Below are 15,326 nucleotides of genomic sequence, written 5' to 3'. Positions count from 1 at the left end.
ACAGACAGCACTCAGACATAATAATAAAGGGATAGACAGTGATTGGCCAGCAAGACTTAACATGCATGTTTTCACTCAAACACAACTTTTGTTTTTTTGGTCTTACATACATATATAAATGTCCCTGAAAAAAAATCTATATTTTGTTAATTAATTTTAGACTGAAATGGCAAACTTAGCTGATGAAAATAATATTAGAACAATAACGATAAGCCATTAGTTATTTGCACATTATATATTATCATTGTTTGGAAACATTGTTTGGAAACATTACTATTTTGAATGATTTTGAAAGTCTCTTATGCTCATCAAGCCTGCATTTATTTTATCAAAAACAGAAAAAAACTAATATTCTGAAATATTATTAGAATTTATAATAATAGTTTTCTATGTTAATATACATTAAAAAATAATTAATTCTGTCCAATCTTCAGTCACATGATCCTTCAGAAATCATCTGTGTGATATTGCTTATGTATACTGTATATATATATATATATATATATTATTATTTTTTAAATCTGAATCTATATATGAAACTTCTATCTGTCTTTGTGCATCCATAAAACACACATAAATATATACATGCATATATATTTGCCAATCATTTCGTTGACTAGATTAATAGTGCATTGATGTTGTGAGCACAGTCTCAGCTACAGTACCATAAAACACCATTATGAACACTACTAGCACAGGCATTTCAATTCAATTTGCTCTGGTATTTCACAATTATTAAGACAGACCGCCATTGAACATTAAGCATGCATGTTTTTAGTCACAACATAGATCAATTTAAAATTTCTGACTGAGGTGGGCTTTATAATTTCATCCTGAGAAAGCAATTACAGTAATTGTAGCAGCCAGTGGAAATGCTTAGCATTCCTCAGCTACTGGCGCTAATGCTAGCACTTTGTCACAGTAAATGCCTATGCATGAATAACCTTTCTAAAGTCCCTTTTATTTAACAGGCTAAGCCAGGTAACAGCCATAGTGGGATAATGGATCTTTCAACACTAACACTGTAACATTAAGCTCTGACCCTGAAAGGGTCAAACATTTTGGAATATCTGGAATTTTTCACTTGCTTATCAGCAATATGACAAAAGACATCCCGTGTTCAAATCAAGAACAAAATAAGCACATTTTTGTGATATTTATGGTCAATCTGCCAAGATGTTTTTTTTAGAAACGATCATTGATTGTAATTCAAAATAACGATCAATTCATCAACTAATTTTTAATGATAATAACACAAACAACACATTAACCACACAGTTTTACCACGTTCAAATGCGCTTTTGCTTTGAATTCACTGCTGTAATCTATCATTTCATCACGGAGATGAAGATAAAATTAATTACAAAAATACTGCCGGGAAAAAAAGGCCACTTAAAAAAGCTTGAGTAAAATGACAGAAAGACCGAGAGAAGAGTGTATAGTCTCTAAGGTGGTTAGATGCTCTATACCGAGCCCATTAGCCATTTGCAAATCATTACCGTGATGAGGTTACAAGAGACGTATTGTGAGTTATCAGCAGAAACAGCTGCTCTGCATTCGGACTGAGATGCTTCATTAACCTGAACATGCCTCCTCCAGTCAGGGCCATAAATACAGCCCTATCTAACCGCTGCAGTCTCTACCTTTGATTTATGACACATAAAAGTTGTGCTGTCCCATGCAAGACTCACTACCGTAATGCTACACACTCTGTTTTTTGTATTTTTTAATGAGTTGCTAGTGATTGGCTAGTAAGAAACCACACAGAACACCCAAGCAAAGTAAAAAAAAGCCCCACCACAGGTCTCTACGGGTACATCTCAGTTCGCTCCCTAGCTTGTGAACCAGTATCTCGTGCACACTAATAAGTACAGTAAGGACCTTGACTCGCTCGCTACACATTGAGAGTTGGCTCATGTGATTTATGTTTCAAGCTTCAGAACTTCCATTAAGTGAACACGGTGAGCATTGATGCTCCCTGGATTTCATGGTGCATTGTGTGAGACTTATTAGGGAGTGAACATTTCAGTGCACTGAAAGGACTTTACGATTGAGACAGCCCTTAAAATGGCCGACTCCCTGATCGGAGCTGATTAAGACGCACCCTTAGATATTCAATTCCACCTTCAACTTAAGCTTAAACAATCTCTTTAGATATTTTAACACAGGTGAGTGGATGTGTAAATAAATAAAAATAATCAAAGCTAAAGCTGCCTTTCCACCATTTCAGACATTCGCATGCGATTATTTATATTTTTACCTAGTGGCAGTCGCATGTCATGAAGAAGCCTTTACTCTAATGATGAATATATGAACATATCCACACAAGACAAATGACCGCCAATTTGTCTAAAAGACATGGGTGATTTTCTAGGGCTAAATCAATGTAAAATTTGTTATATACAAAGTTACCCAGAACCGCCCATTTTACAAAAATAGTGTTTAAAGGAATGTTTAAGTGGAAAAATACTGTTAATTCTCACTCAGCGCTTAGTTTTGGTTAGACTACATTATATCCGGTCTGGTAGTTGCATATAGTCTTGCGTAGCCAGACCTTCAGACTGATGGCAAAAAGATCTGGACTCCATCGCATCTTTCATTGGCCATGGACCACCCAGAGGCCATGTAAAGCGACCAATCACAGTTCGTTTTGTTCCGTGTCATGTTTAGGGGCGTGACAATTTAAAGTTGATGACCCTATAATAACCCTATAATGACAGCTGGCTTGGTTCTTCCATTTGGGGGTTCGGAGTCACGGCATCTTTGTTTCCAGGTGGACTGTTTAAGAATATGACACAAATGTCTCCCAGACATCCTGTAGTATTCAACCAATCAGATGACGACTTCGAAAATCCTAAAGTGTTTCTAGTTAAGTGTGCCATATGCATCAGCCAACGGTCCGTGGGCATGACGTCTGAGACTAATGGTCTAGCCACATAAGTCAAAATATTGAAACATCCAAAGCTCAAATACTTCATTCTCATACGCATATGATCCAAACTACACACAGCTCTCAAAATTAATGAGTTCTGCCATCAGTCAAGGCGGATTAAGTATGCAATGCGCAATAGTAGTGATGCTGGCTTTAGCATCTGAGCTAGCACACGTTTTATTCGCCTATTTGTTTATTTGCATGCTTATTTGTTTATTAACTGACTCTACGGTGCTGTCATTCACATGTAGCTTCTTTATGCAAATACAAAGTCCTCATTCTTAACCGTCCTTTGAAAGACCTTTGTATACTGACTACCGGTAAGTCATTTAGAGAACATGAGCTTGAGTCAAATCTCCTCACTGCAGGACGAGCCACAGCATGAAGCCACCAAGCCTTCCAGTTTTTACACAACAATCAATGAAACTTCCTGCTGACAACAAACTCACACACACTACCATTCAAAAGTTTGGGGTCGTAACTTTTTTGGAAGAAGGCTCAGCAAGGCTGCAATTGTTTCATAAAAAATGAACAGTAATATTGTGAAATATTATATTATCAAAATGTAAATGTTTTCTATGCAAAAAATTATTCTGTGGAGTTTCACTTGTGTTTCACTTATTTGCATGTAGATTGTGGCACTATCTGTGCAAACAGTTTTCATTCAGATGATTCATTCAGTCTAGCAAAGTATTGACGAACCTAGAACTGTGATTAAGGTGGCAAAATAATGAATAAATGTGTGTGTGTGTTGAAGTGACTGCTGAATGGCTTTAGTGGGCAGATCCACACCCTCACTGTGGTGGCATTATCTTCCTGTAATCCCAGAGTCCACTGCTCCACCCGATCTACACAAAAGCCAATGTGAAGTAATCAATCGCTCTGGCTCTTTCTAAAGCCCTTCACACTCGCATATCAAAGCAGATGGCAGCAGGGTGGAAATGCGTGCCCTTGTCTTCCATTGTGGGTTAAGACCCTGTTGTGTGAGTATTGAGCCTGCAGCCGTGTGTCTGTTGTCTTTCTTGAAAATCTGTGATCCGTGATAGGGGTTAGGACAACTTAAAGCAGAGAGCGTTCCTCACCATCACTTTAGTCTGTGGAAATGTATCATTAGTAAAATACAATACAGAGAGATAGTCACGCTCTGATACTCTGGACTTTTCCCACAACCAGAATGTGCATTTTGTTGTTTTACATCTTTTAGTCTATTCCAGTTCTATTAACTCCCTACATTTTTTTAATTATACACACATATATAAATAAACACACAAAATTTTGGGATCGGTAATATTTTTAATGTTTTTAAAAGAAGTCTCTTATGCTCATCAAGGATGCATTTATTTGATTAAAAATACAAACAGTAATATTGTTAAATATTATGACAAGTTAAAAATCACAAATTTCTATTTGCATATATTTAAAATATAATTTATTTCTGTGATGGCAAAGCGTCTTCAGTGTCACATGATCCTTCAGAAATCATTCTAAAGCCCTATTCACACGGGATTAGTATTACCTGGTGACCTCTAGTTATTTTTAATAATTGCGGAGGTTGTCTGTGATCTTAAATTTGTAATAATATATTTCACAATATTAAATTTTTTCTTTTTTTTAAATATAAAATAAATGCAGACTTGGTGAGCACAAGAGATGCCTTTAAAAACATTAAAATCTTACAGATCCCAAACTTTTAAAATGGCCATGTATATCATAAATACAGTAAAAACAGTAATATTGTTAAATATTATTATATTTTTATATAAATATAATTATATTTATTCCTGTGATGGCAAAGCTGAATTTTACTCCAGTCTTCAGTGTCACATGATCCTTTAGAAAACATTTAAATAAGCTTATTTTCTGCTCAATGTTAAAAATAGTTGCTTAATCTTTTTATGGAAACCGTGATGCATTTTTTCAGATTTTTTTGATGAATGGAACGTTTAAAGGAATCGTCTTTACTGTCACTTTTGATTAATTTAATGTGTCCTTGCTGAATAAAAGTAAAAATATAAAATACAAGTATTTCTTTCAAAAAACTTTATTATTGGTTTAAGTATTAAACCTTTTAATTACTACAAGTATATATATATTTTAAAAAAAACTACATTGTTCATATTTTCTCCTTATTTTTACATGATTGTTGGGGTCCAGAACTCTGAGACCACCAATAAATTAACAAAATTAAGTATTTTGCAGATTTGTAACATTGAAAAGTCACATTTTCTTATATGAAGCGCAAAATGCAATTTGGAAAATTCTCAAACCACCTAGTCATATTCAAATACAAAAAAACGGCATCAAATTTGAAAAAAGCTAAATAAAAGCATTTTCACTTGTGGTCTCAGACTTTTGTACCTGATATTTTTGCTACTGCAACAGTTTCCCTTCTCACAATGATCAGCAAGGTTTGTTCTACTCTTACAAATTCAACGCAACCAGAACTTGCAGTGACACATAAAGCTCGACCAGCTTAGCTTTCACAAACAGGAAGAGATTTGACCACAATGCAAATCCTTCAGAAAAGCCCTTAACATCTTGAGTTATAGCTCAAAGCCCAAGCACATGATTCATGCCACATCAAACTATCCGTTGCTGCTCGGCCAATCCCTCAAGTAACCCAAAGCTCTGACCCCGATTCGCTGGAGAGGTATGAACAATTACATAAACGCCTTTCATTCAGAGTTCACTGCCCACTAAGTGACCAGGGAGAACAATGGAGCCAGCACAAATGATCTGTCACTGCGTATCCTCGGGGTGTCCACACATTCATGCACACAAGTCCTGTCACAACATATGCCTGACAGACAATGGGACGAGCCATTAGTGCATTCCACCCCCCGACTGCCGGTCCGCTTAACATTCCCTGTGAAGGCCCTCTAGGGCCCTGAGCACCTGTGGGAAAATCTGCTTAGAGCAGCCGCTTTTCTTGGCCGAGTTGCTGCATCTGAAACCTGTTTGGGAAGCACCCCGCCGAGCATCTGCTTAGATGCAAGTCGGCCTTGTAAATAACCCCGCAGCTTGGCCAATGCTCTTCTGCGGATGCGGAATGAGCTGCAGCATGCCACCCACACCTGAGGAAAACAATGAGACGCTACTCACATGTCTGTAGCCCTGGGAAATGTCCCCAGACACGTCTCCCGTCACCGCTGCACATCCGGCCGGACAGTACTTCCTACACAGGGCGAGAACAAAGACAAATATCTGCTTACAGCATGTCAGTTAATTATAGCTGACGGCTATAGATAAAGCAATGGATAGTGTGTTGATAATAGCTGAGTGAGGAACTAAAATTATAAGCACCAATGCAATGAGATACAGTCTGGAAAACTGTGACGACTGCCCAGGGTTCATTTTGTATTGTGTAATGTCTTGTGGCTTGGATATATTTCAAAGGAATAGTTTAAGATATGTCTTGGCGATATATACAGAATATTCACTATATATATATATATATATATATATATATATATATATATATATATATATATTCACAATGCTATACTGGCTATTTAAATGCCATTTTTATTTACCAAGAGAGTGTGTAATTTTATTTATTTCACATTCCTTCTTTGCCTCATGAGTCATTCGATACATTTCTGTATAAGGTGGCCATGTTTTTGAGGCGGTGAATCAGTTGAAATGTATGCCTGGATTCTTTTTTACGACATTGTATTTCTACATTAATACAAATAATAATGCTATATACTGTATATATATATATATATATATATATATATATAGTACGGTATATACAATTATATCCCGACACACAACTATATCCCAACACACAACTATATCCCAAGTTACACACAACTATATCCCAACACACAACTATATCCCAACACACAACTATATCCCAACACACACTCACTCTCACCTGTACTTTGATGCTGGGAAATGACTGCCTCTGTCCAAGCATGTCAGCAGCTCTGAGGAGGAAAGCAGAGGAGGACACACAATGAGGGTAAAAATGGAGCAGATGATAAGTCTCCACAAAGGAAACAGGCCCTCCGACTCAACAAAAACAAGAACAACAGGACACAAGCATCACAACAGGATGACAGACCTACTTCCTGCACCTCCATGTCTGGGATGGAAACATATACATACTTAGATATAAACCTCACTCATGCTCACATGACAAAGTCACAGACTATGACCCCAGACTGTCAAGCTCTAAAAATGAACATTTTATTTACCAAGGCTGAATTTATATTTATATGTGTGCGTGTGTCTGTGTTAAATTTAGGCCTCACCAAGTGCCAAATTAGAGTAGAAATTGATGTTGGCGTGTAGGGGTGGGACAAAAAGAAAGAAAAAAACGACCCATTTATGTACCGCGATTCTCTCTCCAACGACTCTGAGGTTAGGTTTTAACTAGATGTGCGATGACACTGAGTGTGCTTTAGAAAAAGCTTTAGCTTTCATAAAGTTCGGAAAGGTTGAAGCGAATTACAAGGACATTCGCGGGCTTCATATGCGCTGTGACAGAACTTTCATTTTTGGATCAACTTTTAATATTGCTTTGTTCAAACTTGTCGTTTAAAGAAACATCCGTAAAGGATATGCAAGCATCCAGAGGAGGGAAGGGGGCAAGCCACGGCATGGGGCCACTGCGCTGTGGTTAACATGGGGGTAAGCCAAGAGACAAGAGGAATATTGGATTTCTGAGAGCTGAAGCAAAAAATGTACAAAGTTGTGCTTAGAAGACACACACACACACACACACACTTAAATTAAAAATACCTTTGTGGTTTTCTGTGGAGTATGACAGCAGGAATCCTCTTCCAGAGATGTGCTTGCTGGTACGGAAGCGGACCGTCAGTTCGCTGGAGTCTGTGTGAATCTGCGTCGGCTTGGGCATCGGACCCCCGCAGTACTCCCAGTACACTAGGTGAAACGGAAGGAAATGTATAATTAATTAATAAAAGATTCAGAATTAGAATCATACTGAGGTATTAGCAGTGAGGTACAAGTCAGACCAAAATTAACACACGTCAACTTGTAAAAAATATTGTAAGAAGAGTAAAAAAAAAAACAGCCAGTTGGCCGATAACTTGCATAACTAATAAAAGGGGAAGAAAAAAAAAAAAAAGGAAAAAATATATATATATATACACTTGCACAAATGTAACCGTCAAAGTAAATACTTTTTTTTTTTTAAAGCAAACTTTTTTTAGCGAAAAGGTGAAAATAAATAACAATCAGGCACGGCTCTGAAGCGAACTCTGAATGTCTTCTCAATCAACAGTCTCTAGTCTGTATAAAAGAAAGGTGTAGAAGTCATTTATGAAACCAAGAATGCAGAAATTGTGTTTTTTTGGGAAAATGTACGACTTGTCTGCTGAGTGCTGACTGAAGGACGACACGTCCAACACAAATGAGTTTCTGATAAGCTCTGATGAAAATCAAAACACTTTCATCTATAAAACATTATGACCGAACGCACTAAAGGGTCAACACACTTACAGGTGTGAATGACGCAAGTGTCAAACTCTGCACCAACACAAAGCTTTAGTCATCCCATGTCTCTCAAACGCTCTCTGAGAGGAATTCCAGTCGTTCCACTGCAGGACGCTTTGATCAGTGAATGTGGCTGAGGCTCGACCTGACACCACGACAGCGGTTGTGGTTAAAAGGGTTGGCAGGGGAGGAACCAGACATAGTGTGGGAAGAAGATTCATGTCCTCCAGGCTCTTCTTCTGATGCTGTTCATTCTCTACACAGTTAATTAACTCAATGGTTCTGGCTTCAATAAAAACACCCACTGCTCTGGTTTATCAGAACAACATTTCAATGTAGATAGGAAAATAATGTCTCCAAAGTTAATAATCTGTGGGTGCACAAAAAGAAAGGCAATAAATCTTTTCTGGGCAGGATGACCAAAAGAGACCTCAGGTCCAGGGCTGAAAGATGATAGGCTAATAAAACAGAACAGCCCATTCACTTCGAGTGAAGCGCTACAATATCCTTTTCCCTCCCCATCCATAATTGACAAAACAGTAGGTGGGTCATTTCATTCACACAGTGGTACAGATGTAACCTGGGGTTATATATGGATTTTGGAGAGAACAGTTAGAGCATCACTGTTCTCTCCAAAATCCATATATAACCCCAGGTTACATCTGTACCACTGTGTAAATTAAATGACCCACCTACTGATGAATTACTCACTTCTACCAGGGTCTGACAATGACTAGAAGGAAGCATAATGCCTAATGTAAATAATGGCATTTATGTTTTTTAAGCCTTTTTCAACTTTAAATGAATTCAGAATGTTGGAATGGATAAAAAATAAAAAAGACTGGCAAATACAGGAAATGGAATTAATTCAAAAACTGCCAATCTTTTTTTTTTTTTTTTTTAATCAAAGGTTCCAAAATTCCATTCTGGAACATTTCTGCACAATTTAACCTCTGGGTTTAACCAATGGTCATATTTTAGCAATGATTTAGACATTTACCTAATCTAATTCAGGAAAAATGTTCATAAATTGTCTTGTTACCTTATTAATTGAAATGCATTTGTACTAAAAAACTTGCAAAACTATACACATTTCTTTTTGAATAGATTCTGTGCATAAGTACAGAATCTGTGCACATTTCCGGTTCAAAAAGAAATGCATCAGACTTCATCTGCAATTACACTTATGGCAATAAATTGCAAAAACGGCAAGTTCATTCGGAAAGAAAGATATTAGAAATGGGAGATAACAAGTGACAATATCCTTAAGGAAACAGGCAGAACTGCCAACATTTCAGCATTATCTCTAAAACATCCTCTGACACACTGACCTCTGTGGTTTCCTCTTGCTTTACAGTACATTTTTCAATGTGTGACTGGTGCCGACTCATGGTAATGCTCTGATTTAAAGTGCTTTACTCATGTTTACTCACAGTAATGTGATCTAGAGGAGTTTAAACTGACTCAAGAGCATATGATCAACTACTGTATATCACAATATGATTGCACAAGATGTTACAACTAGGCATAAATTAGATTTCTAAATGTTTCCTACAGGATTCTGTGTTTCTGCCCAACACAGCAATATTGTCTCAACCAACGGGATCAGATTGGGGTAGGACTAGATCAGTTTATCCAACCAATAGAGGTTTGGGAAACCTGTTTGAAAATAATCATTATGTTTGGTGCCAAACTTCACTTTTCAATTCAAATACAGCGGTCAAAAAGCAATATACAAACAAAACTTAGACAACAGAAACTACTTAATCCATCATACTTTCCATTAATCAAACAAGGAAACCCTGGTGCACTAAGACAAAAGATAAATACATCAAAACACAAGAACCTGTGGCATCAGTCGCCAGCTCGCCACTGAGGATATCTGGTTTTCATATACTGTTTGACCCAGACACATGATCTAGTAACCACGGGGGAAATCACAAGATAATGGCTGAGAAAACATTATGTAAGCAGCATGTTCATGGCATAAATGATTAAAACAGCTTACCATTTTCCGCCCCATATGATCCTTTTAGAACCTTTAAATAGTCTGACTCGCAGTCCTTCTTCTCCATGTTCAGGTCTCCAAACTTGAGGATGATCGTGTGGCCGATGGGTACACGGATCCGCCATTCACACCAGGAGTCGTTGGGGTATGTTCCTGGGTAGTTCTTGGAGGACAGGACACCACTCTCTTGGCCCAGGACATAATGACCACAGCCATCATCTGTAAAAAGTAATATGAGAATATGTTGTAATGAAGCATGGAGAATTCAGACCCAGGAAGAACAAGACTAACATTTTAATGTTTAGTACTTTTAAGTCTCTTATGTTCACTATTTTTGCAATTCAGTTTGATGCCAATAATGGCAACAAAAAATCACTTACAAGTTTTTAAAGCTTATTCCCAAAATTTAAAAGACAATATTATATTGATACAAGCCTCAGACCCGTTCTCTCTTGAAAATCAAACCTGTTATGTAACGGCAAGTAAGACTCCAAGTGCACATAAATGTCTGATTCTGTAGCAACAAAAGATTGCATGAACTCAACAAGCCAATGCATGTCAACCTAACATAAACCAAATATTATATCAGCAAGCAGAAAGTTTAATTAACTCATTGTTTCAACACATACCCTTTAGACAAGTCAAAGCACCAGAAGAAACCTCTACTATTGTTTTGTAATTAGAAGAAAAAGACGATACAGTAGTTGCTAGTCATATTGCTAGTTTATATCTCACAACTGAATTTCGTAATTCTCAGTTTACATCTCACAATTCTGACTTTTACCTCAGAATTCTCAGTTTACATCTAGTAATTCAGACTGAGTTTATATTTAAAAAAAGTCTGCATTATGAGATATAAACTAAGAATTGCAAGAAAAAGTCAGAATTGCGAGATAAAATGTTGCAATACCTTTTATTTAATCCTTGAACACTTAAAGAAATTGTTAACTCAAAAATAAAGATTTGGTAATTATTTAGTTACTCCTAGTTCCAAATCCAAACCCGTGACTATTTCTTCCATGGAAAACAAAATGAGAATTGTACTTTATGCTCTTTTCCATGCAATTAGTCCTCATGGAGACTAAATATTTCAAACTTAAAAACAAAATGTTCTCAGAAATCACAGTTTACATCTCGCATTTCTGTCTGAGTTTATATTTAAAAAATGACTGAATTGTGAGATATAAACTAAGATTTGCGAGAAAGTAACAACACTTTATTTTTTATTCCATGGCGAAGACATTGGTCCATAGATCAGCGACAAAGGTGGTGTTAGAAAATGTCAGCTGCCGGACACAAGTCTTGTGGATGATCCCAGGGTGAAGAGCTCCCACGCTGGGGGGTTAGCGCATGTATATGCGCATTTGTGCATGTATTGTCAAGACTACTGTTGTTCGCTGATATGTTATGGCGCCGTTATGTCACTGTCTCCCATGGTAAAGGCACTCACACCTGTGATGGCACCACCAACTCCTTCTTTCCTTCCAGACAGCTGAGTCTCCAGCAGCCACTCAGGAACTTGGCGCTGATGTATGCATATAACAAACTCAGAGACCCCAGAGTTTGGTGACATTGAAGGCATTCTTAAATGACACGAGGAATGAAACAGGACTAATGCTATAAATAGCACCAGTGTTTTTCTAAGGGAACGTTCGCCCACACTAACCAAAAAATGCTTTCTTTGACCTCAGCTGGTACTACGTCAGTGCTAAATGCTCGCGGACACACAGTGGCCTTTGTGGTGGCGTCTGAACTCCATCCAGATGTAGGGCTGGGTCATGCAAAAGACATTTTTTTTGGATGGAAGGAAACCTCAGGGCAGGTGTAGAGGAATGACATCACATGTTAATCAAGGCCATGCAAACAAACTAAGCTACAACGACTACACATTAAAATAATATTTTGGGTTATTTATTAAGAATTAGATGTCAAAAATTATATTTATTCAAAATGACCAAAAAGCAATTGTAGCTCACTTTGTCATTCCATTTGCAATGGGGGAAAACATGGAGGAGCATCTGAAACCAGCCCTTTCAGCATGTTGAGGAACACCTGGCAATCGTCTGCCCCAGGGTGGAGCACAAATATTCACAACAGAGAGAGTTCTGCATGTACAGACAATCCGACTGTCTCCTAACATGCACCAGCTATGGGTTCACACTAGTAGGATATTCAATTTAGTCTGTGATAAAAAAGGGGGTTTTGTGATGCAATAGAAGAACTATTTTAGGTTCCCCAAAATACATTTTAGTGAACAGTTCTTAAAATAACTACTAGTGTAAAGAACATTTTTATAATGTGATGACACTTTTTTTCCACTCTAAGGAACCTTTTGTCAATGGATGTTAAATGTTCTTCATGGAACTATTAACGCCAATTAAAGAGCCATTATTTTTAAGAGTGTACAATAAAATAAAAAAACACTGTGCTTAGCAAGAATACTGCCAAAAAGTACCGGTAATAACTCTTGTATAAACAAGGACTACATCAAGGGGAGTGATGTGATGCAGTATTTCACCCTTGACTGAAACACTTAATAGTTCACTCAAAAATAAAGATTTGGTCATTATTTAGTCACTCCCATCTTCTATGGAAAACAAAATGAGAATTGTACTTAATGCTCTTATCCATGCAATTGATCCTTGTGGAGACTAAAGTTTTCAAACTTCAAACAAAATTCAAAGGGTAGCAAAAGTGAGTGAATTACTTACAGTTTTGGGAACTAAATCATTAAATGGACAGTTCACACAAAAATGAAAATTATATCATCCTTTACTCACCTTAATGTCGTTCCAAACCCCTAAAACTTTCGTTCATCTTCGGAGCACACTTTTTAAAGAAATCTTAGAGCTTTCTGAATCTCCATTGACAGTCACCAACTACCACTTTGATGGTTCAAAAAGTTCATAAAGAGATTGTAAAACTAATCCATATGAATTGAGTGGTTTAGTCAAAATTTTCTGAAGAGACACGATCGCTTTCACGTCAGTTGCGGTAGATGGAAGCTCAAGCATGTTTGCTTGACGTGCAAGAACCAATGAAGTTTGTTCTCGCGCGTCAAGCAAGTTCGGTTGAGCTTCGTTTGTGTGTGCTGATCAATGTTTATATGAGAATAAAAGCCTAAATTCAATCTATTCATCATATAAAGCAATCGTGTCTGTTCAGAACATTTGGACTAAACTCTCTTTATGAACTTTTTGAAGCATCAAACAAAGTGGTAGTTGCATAGCTGTCTATGGAGGGACAGAAAGCTCTCAGATTTTAGTAAAAATATATATTTTTTTCATATCAATACATTCATTTGTGTTCTGAAGATGAACGAAAGTCATGGAAATTATGTTAAAATTACAATTTTAATGTTTTCATATTCCTGGCAACCTCAATCTCTACTTTTAGCAATTGTATGCAAAAGTGCAACCATTAAAATGTCTCGATTTGTGTTCCACAGAGTAAAGTTTTTTAAAAAGTTCTGCAAATAGACAATGACCTTTTTTGGGGGGGGGCTAAACTGTTCCTTTAATAACCAAATGTAATAACAAAATGTCTCTGTAATGTATGCACTGTATACTGAATTAAAAATGAGCCCTAAAGAAATATCCCAGGAGTAAAAAGACCTCTGTAGTCTGTACTGTACAGTACTAAAATCCTAGACAAAAGATACATGTTTTTACACAATGCAGATCAGATGCTGCTTTGACCATCCAAAGACACTTTGACGAACACACACACAGTCCCGCTGTGAGAGTGATTCGAGGGAAAGTTGTCCTTATGGACAGGCACCGCCAGCATGTTGTCAGCTCAGCATGTGCTATACAGTCAGCACATTTTCTAACGAGCCACACTTGACATCAAAAATATTATCCACCGTCCATATCTAAAGTTTAAGGATATCAACTTTAACTTTAAAAGGTAGCCTACTACAGTGTCTTATGTGAAACACATGCAACACGAAACTAATCATAAACAGATAAATTGATTTGAATCCATTGGAATTTAATGTTTAGAACTCAGAACGAAAGAGTTAACAGGATCTGAAGCTCATGTAACAAAGTTTGAAACATTATAACTCCCCAGGAGCAACTGTACGTTTACTTACGATGATATACTACAAGCACAAATGCATGTTGCACGCAAACAACTCAAAATCCTCCAGCAGTAACCTCTGACGCCTCAGCAAACAGACTCTTTTGTTTCCGATCATCTGCCGTGTTTTTGTTCACTTACCCGGGTTCTCTGCGAGCACGAGCGGGTGAATTGAATATAAGAGTATCAGTCCATGCAGTGCTGTGTGTCCAGACATCTCCACTCGAAACCGCTGTGAATGAGAGGGAAACGCGAGGGCGCATTGGAGAAGCTTCACGATAGCATGTTTACCGGGGGGAACTCGTGTACGTGTGTGTCCGTGTCCATGCGAATCACCAAACGCCTTGAATGAACTCTTCTTCCGCGTTTCTCCCACAGGCGGCACCAAGCGGTTACTAGACCAGTCTGACGGGTCTGTCTTGTGTCCGGCTGTTAGTATGGGAGCCTACTAACCTAGTAGCCTATAGATACTGAGTAGCCTACGGATTGGATACAAAGTGATACTGAATAGAAAGAGCATTTTTTTCAACTTTGGCCAATTTTGTATCTCAAGACTAGACTTTTATTAGGCCTAAACTATTAGATTTCAAAGTTTTTCTTTTGTTAGCCTATAACCTGTCACATTAAAAATTTCCTTTATTTTTCATGGTTATTTTTCATCCATTTATTTATTTATTATCTGAAGCGACTTACAAGTAGCCTAAGTCAAATCAAATGTAGGCCTAAGGTAGGCTACAACAAGCGATTAATCTTGAGAAACAATACAAAGTCATTTCTTTATCCTTTTTTTAAGGGTTTTCTAATACAATTTAAATATTATTTTACCATAATAAAACA

At 37.3% G+C, this 15,326-nt stretch overlaps 1 protein-coding gene across 1 annotated transcript in view; it reads right to left on the bottom strand.

Annotated features, from left to right (window-relative positions):
• The window catches only part of dcbld1 (discoidin, CUB and LCCL domain containing 1), a 33,452-nt gene extending 18,426 nt beyond the window's left edge, over nt 1-15,026 (bottom strand). Inside the window, exons 1-5 of the mRNA XM_079583639.1 lie at nt 14,631-15,026; nt 10,407-10,625; nt 7,682-7,825; nt 6,813-6,864; nt 6,035-6,107 (exon numbers count right to left, since the gene is read on the bottom strand). Coding sequence (XP_079439765.1) covers nt 6,035-6,107; nt 6,813-6,864; nt 7,682-7,825; nt 10,407-10,625; nt 14,631-14,706 — 564 coding nt within the window. The 5' untranslated portion in view covers nt 14,707-15,026. The remainder of the gene's footprint in view (nt 1-6,034; nt 6,108-6,812; nt 6,865-7,681; nt 7,826-10,406; nt 10,626-14,630) is intronic.
• Between the last annotated feature and the right edge of the window lie 300 nt (nt 15,027-15,326).

Source organism: Phoxinus phoxinus, assembly GCF_949152265.1.
Source record: "Phoxinus phoxinus genome assembly, chromosome: 16".
NCBI classification, from domain to species: Eukaryota; Metazoa; Chordata; class Actinopteri; order Cypriniformes; family Leuciscidae; genus Phoxinus; species Phoxinus phoxinus.
Note: the sequence above shows the minus strand (reverse complement) of the source record. Positions and strands in the feature narration are given on the sequence as shown.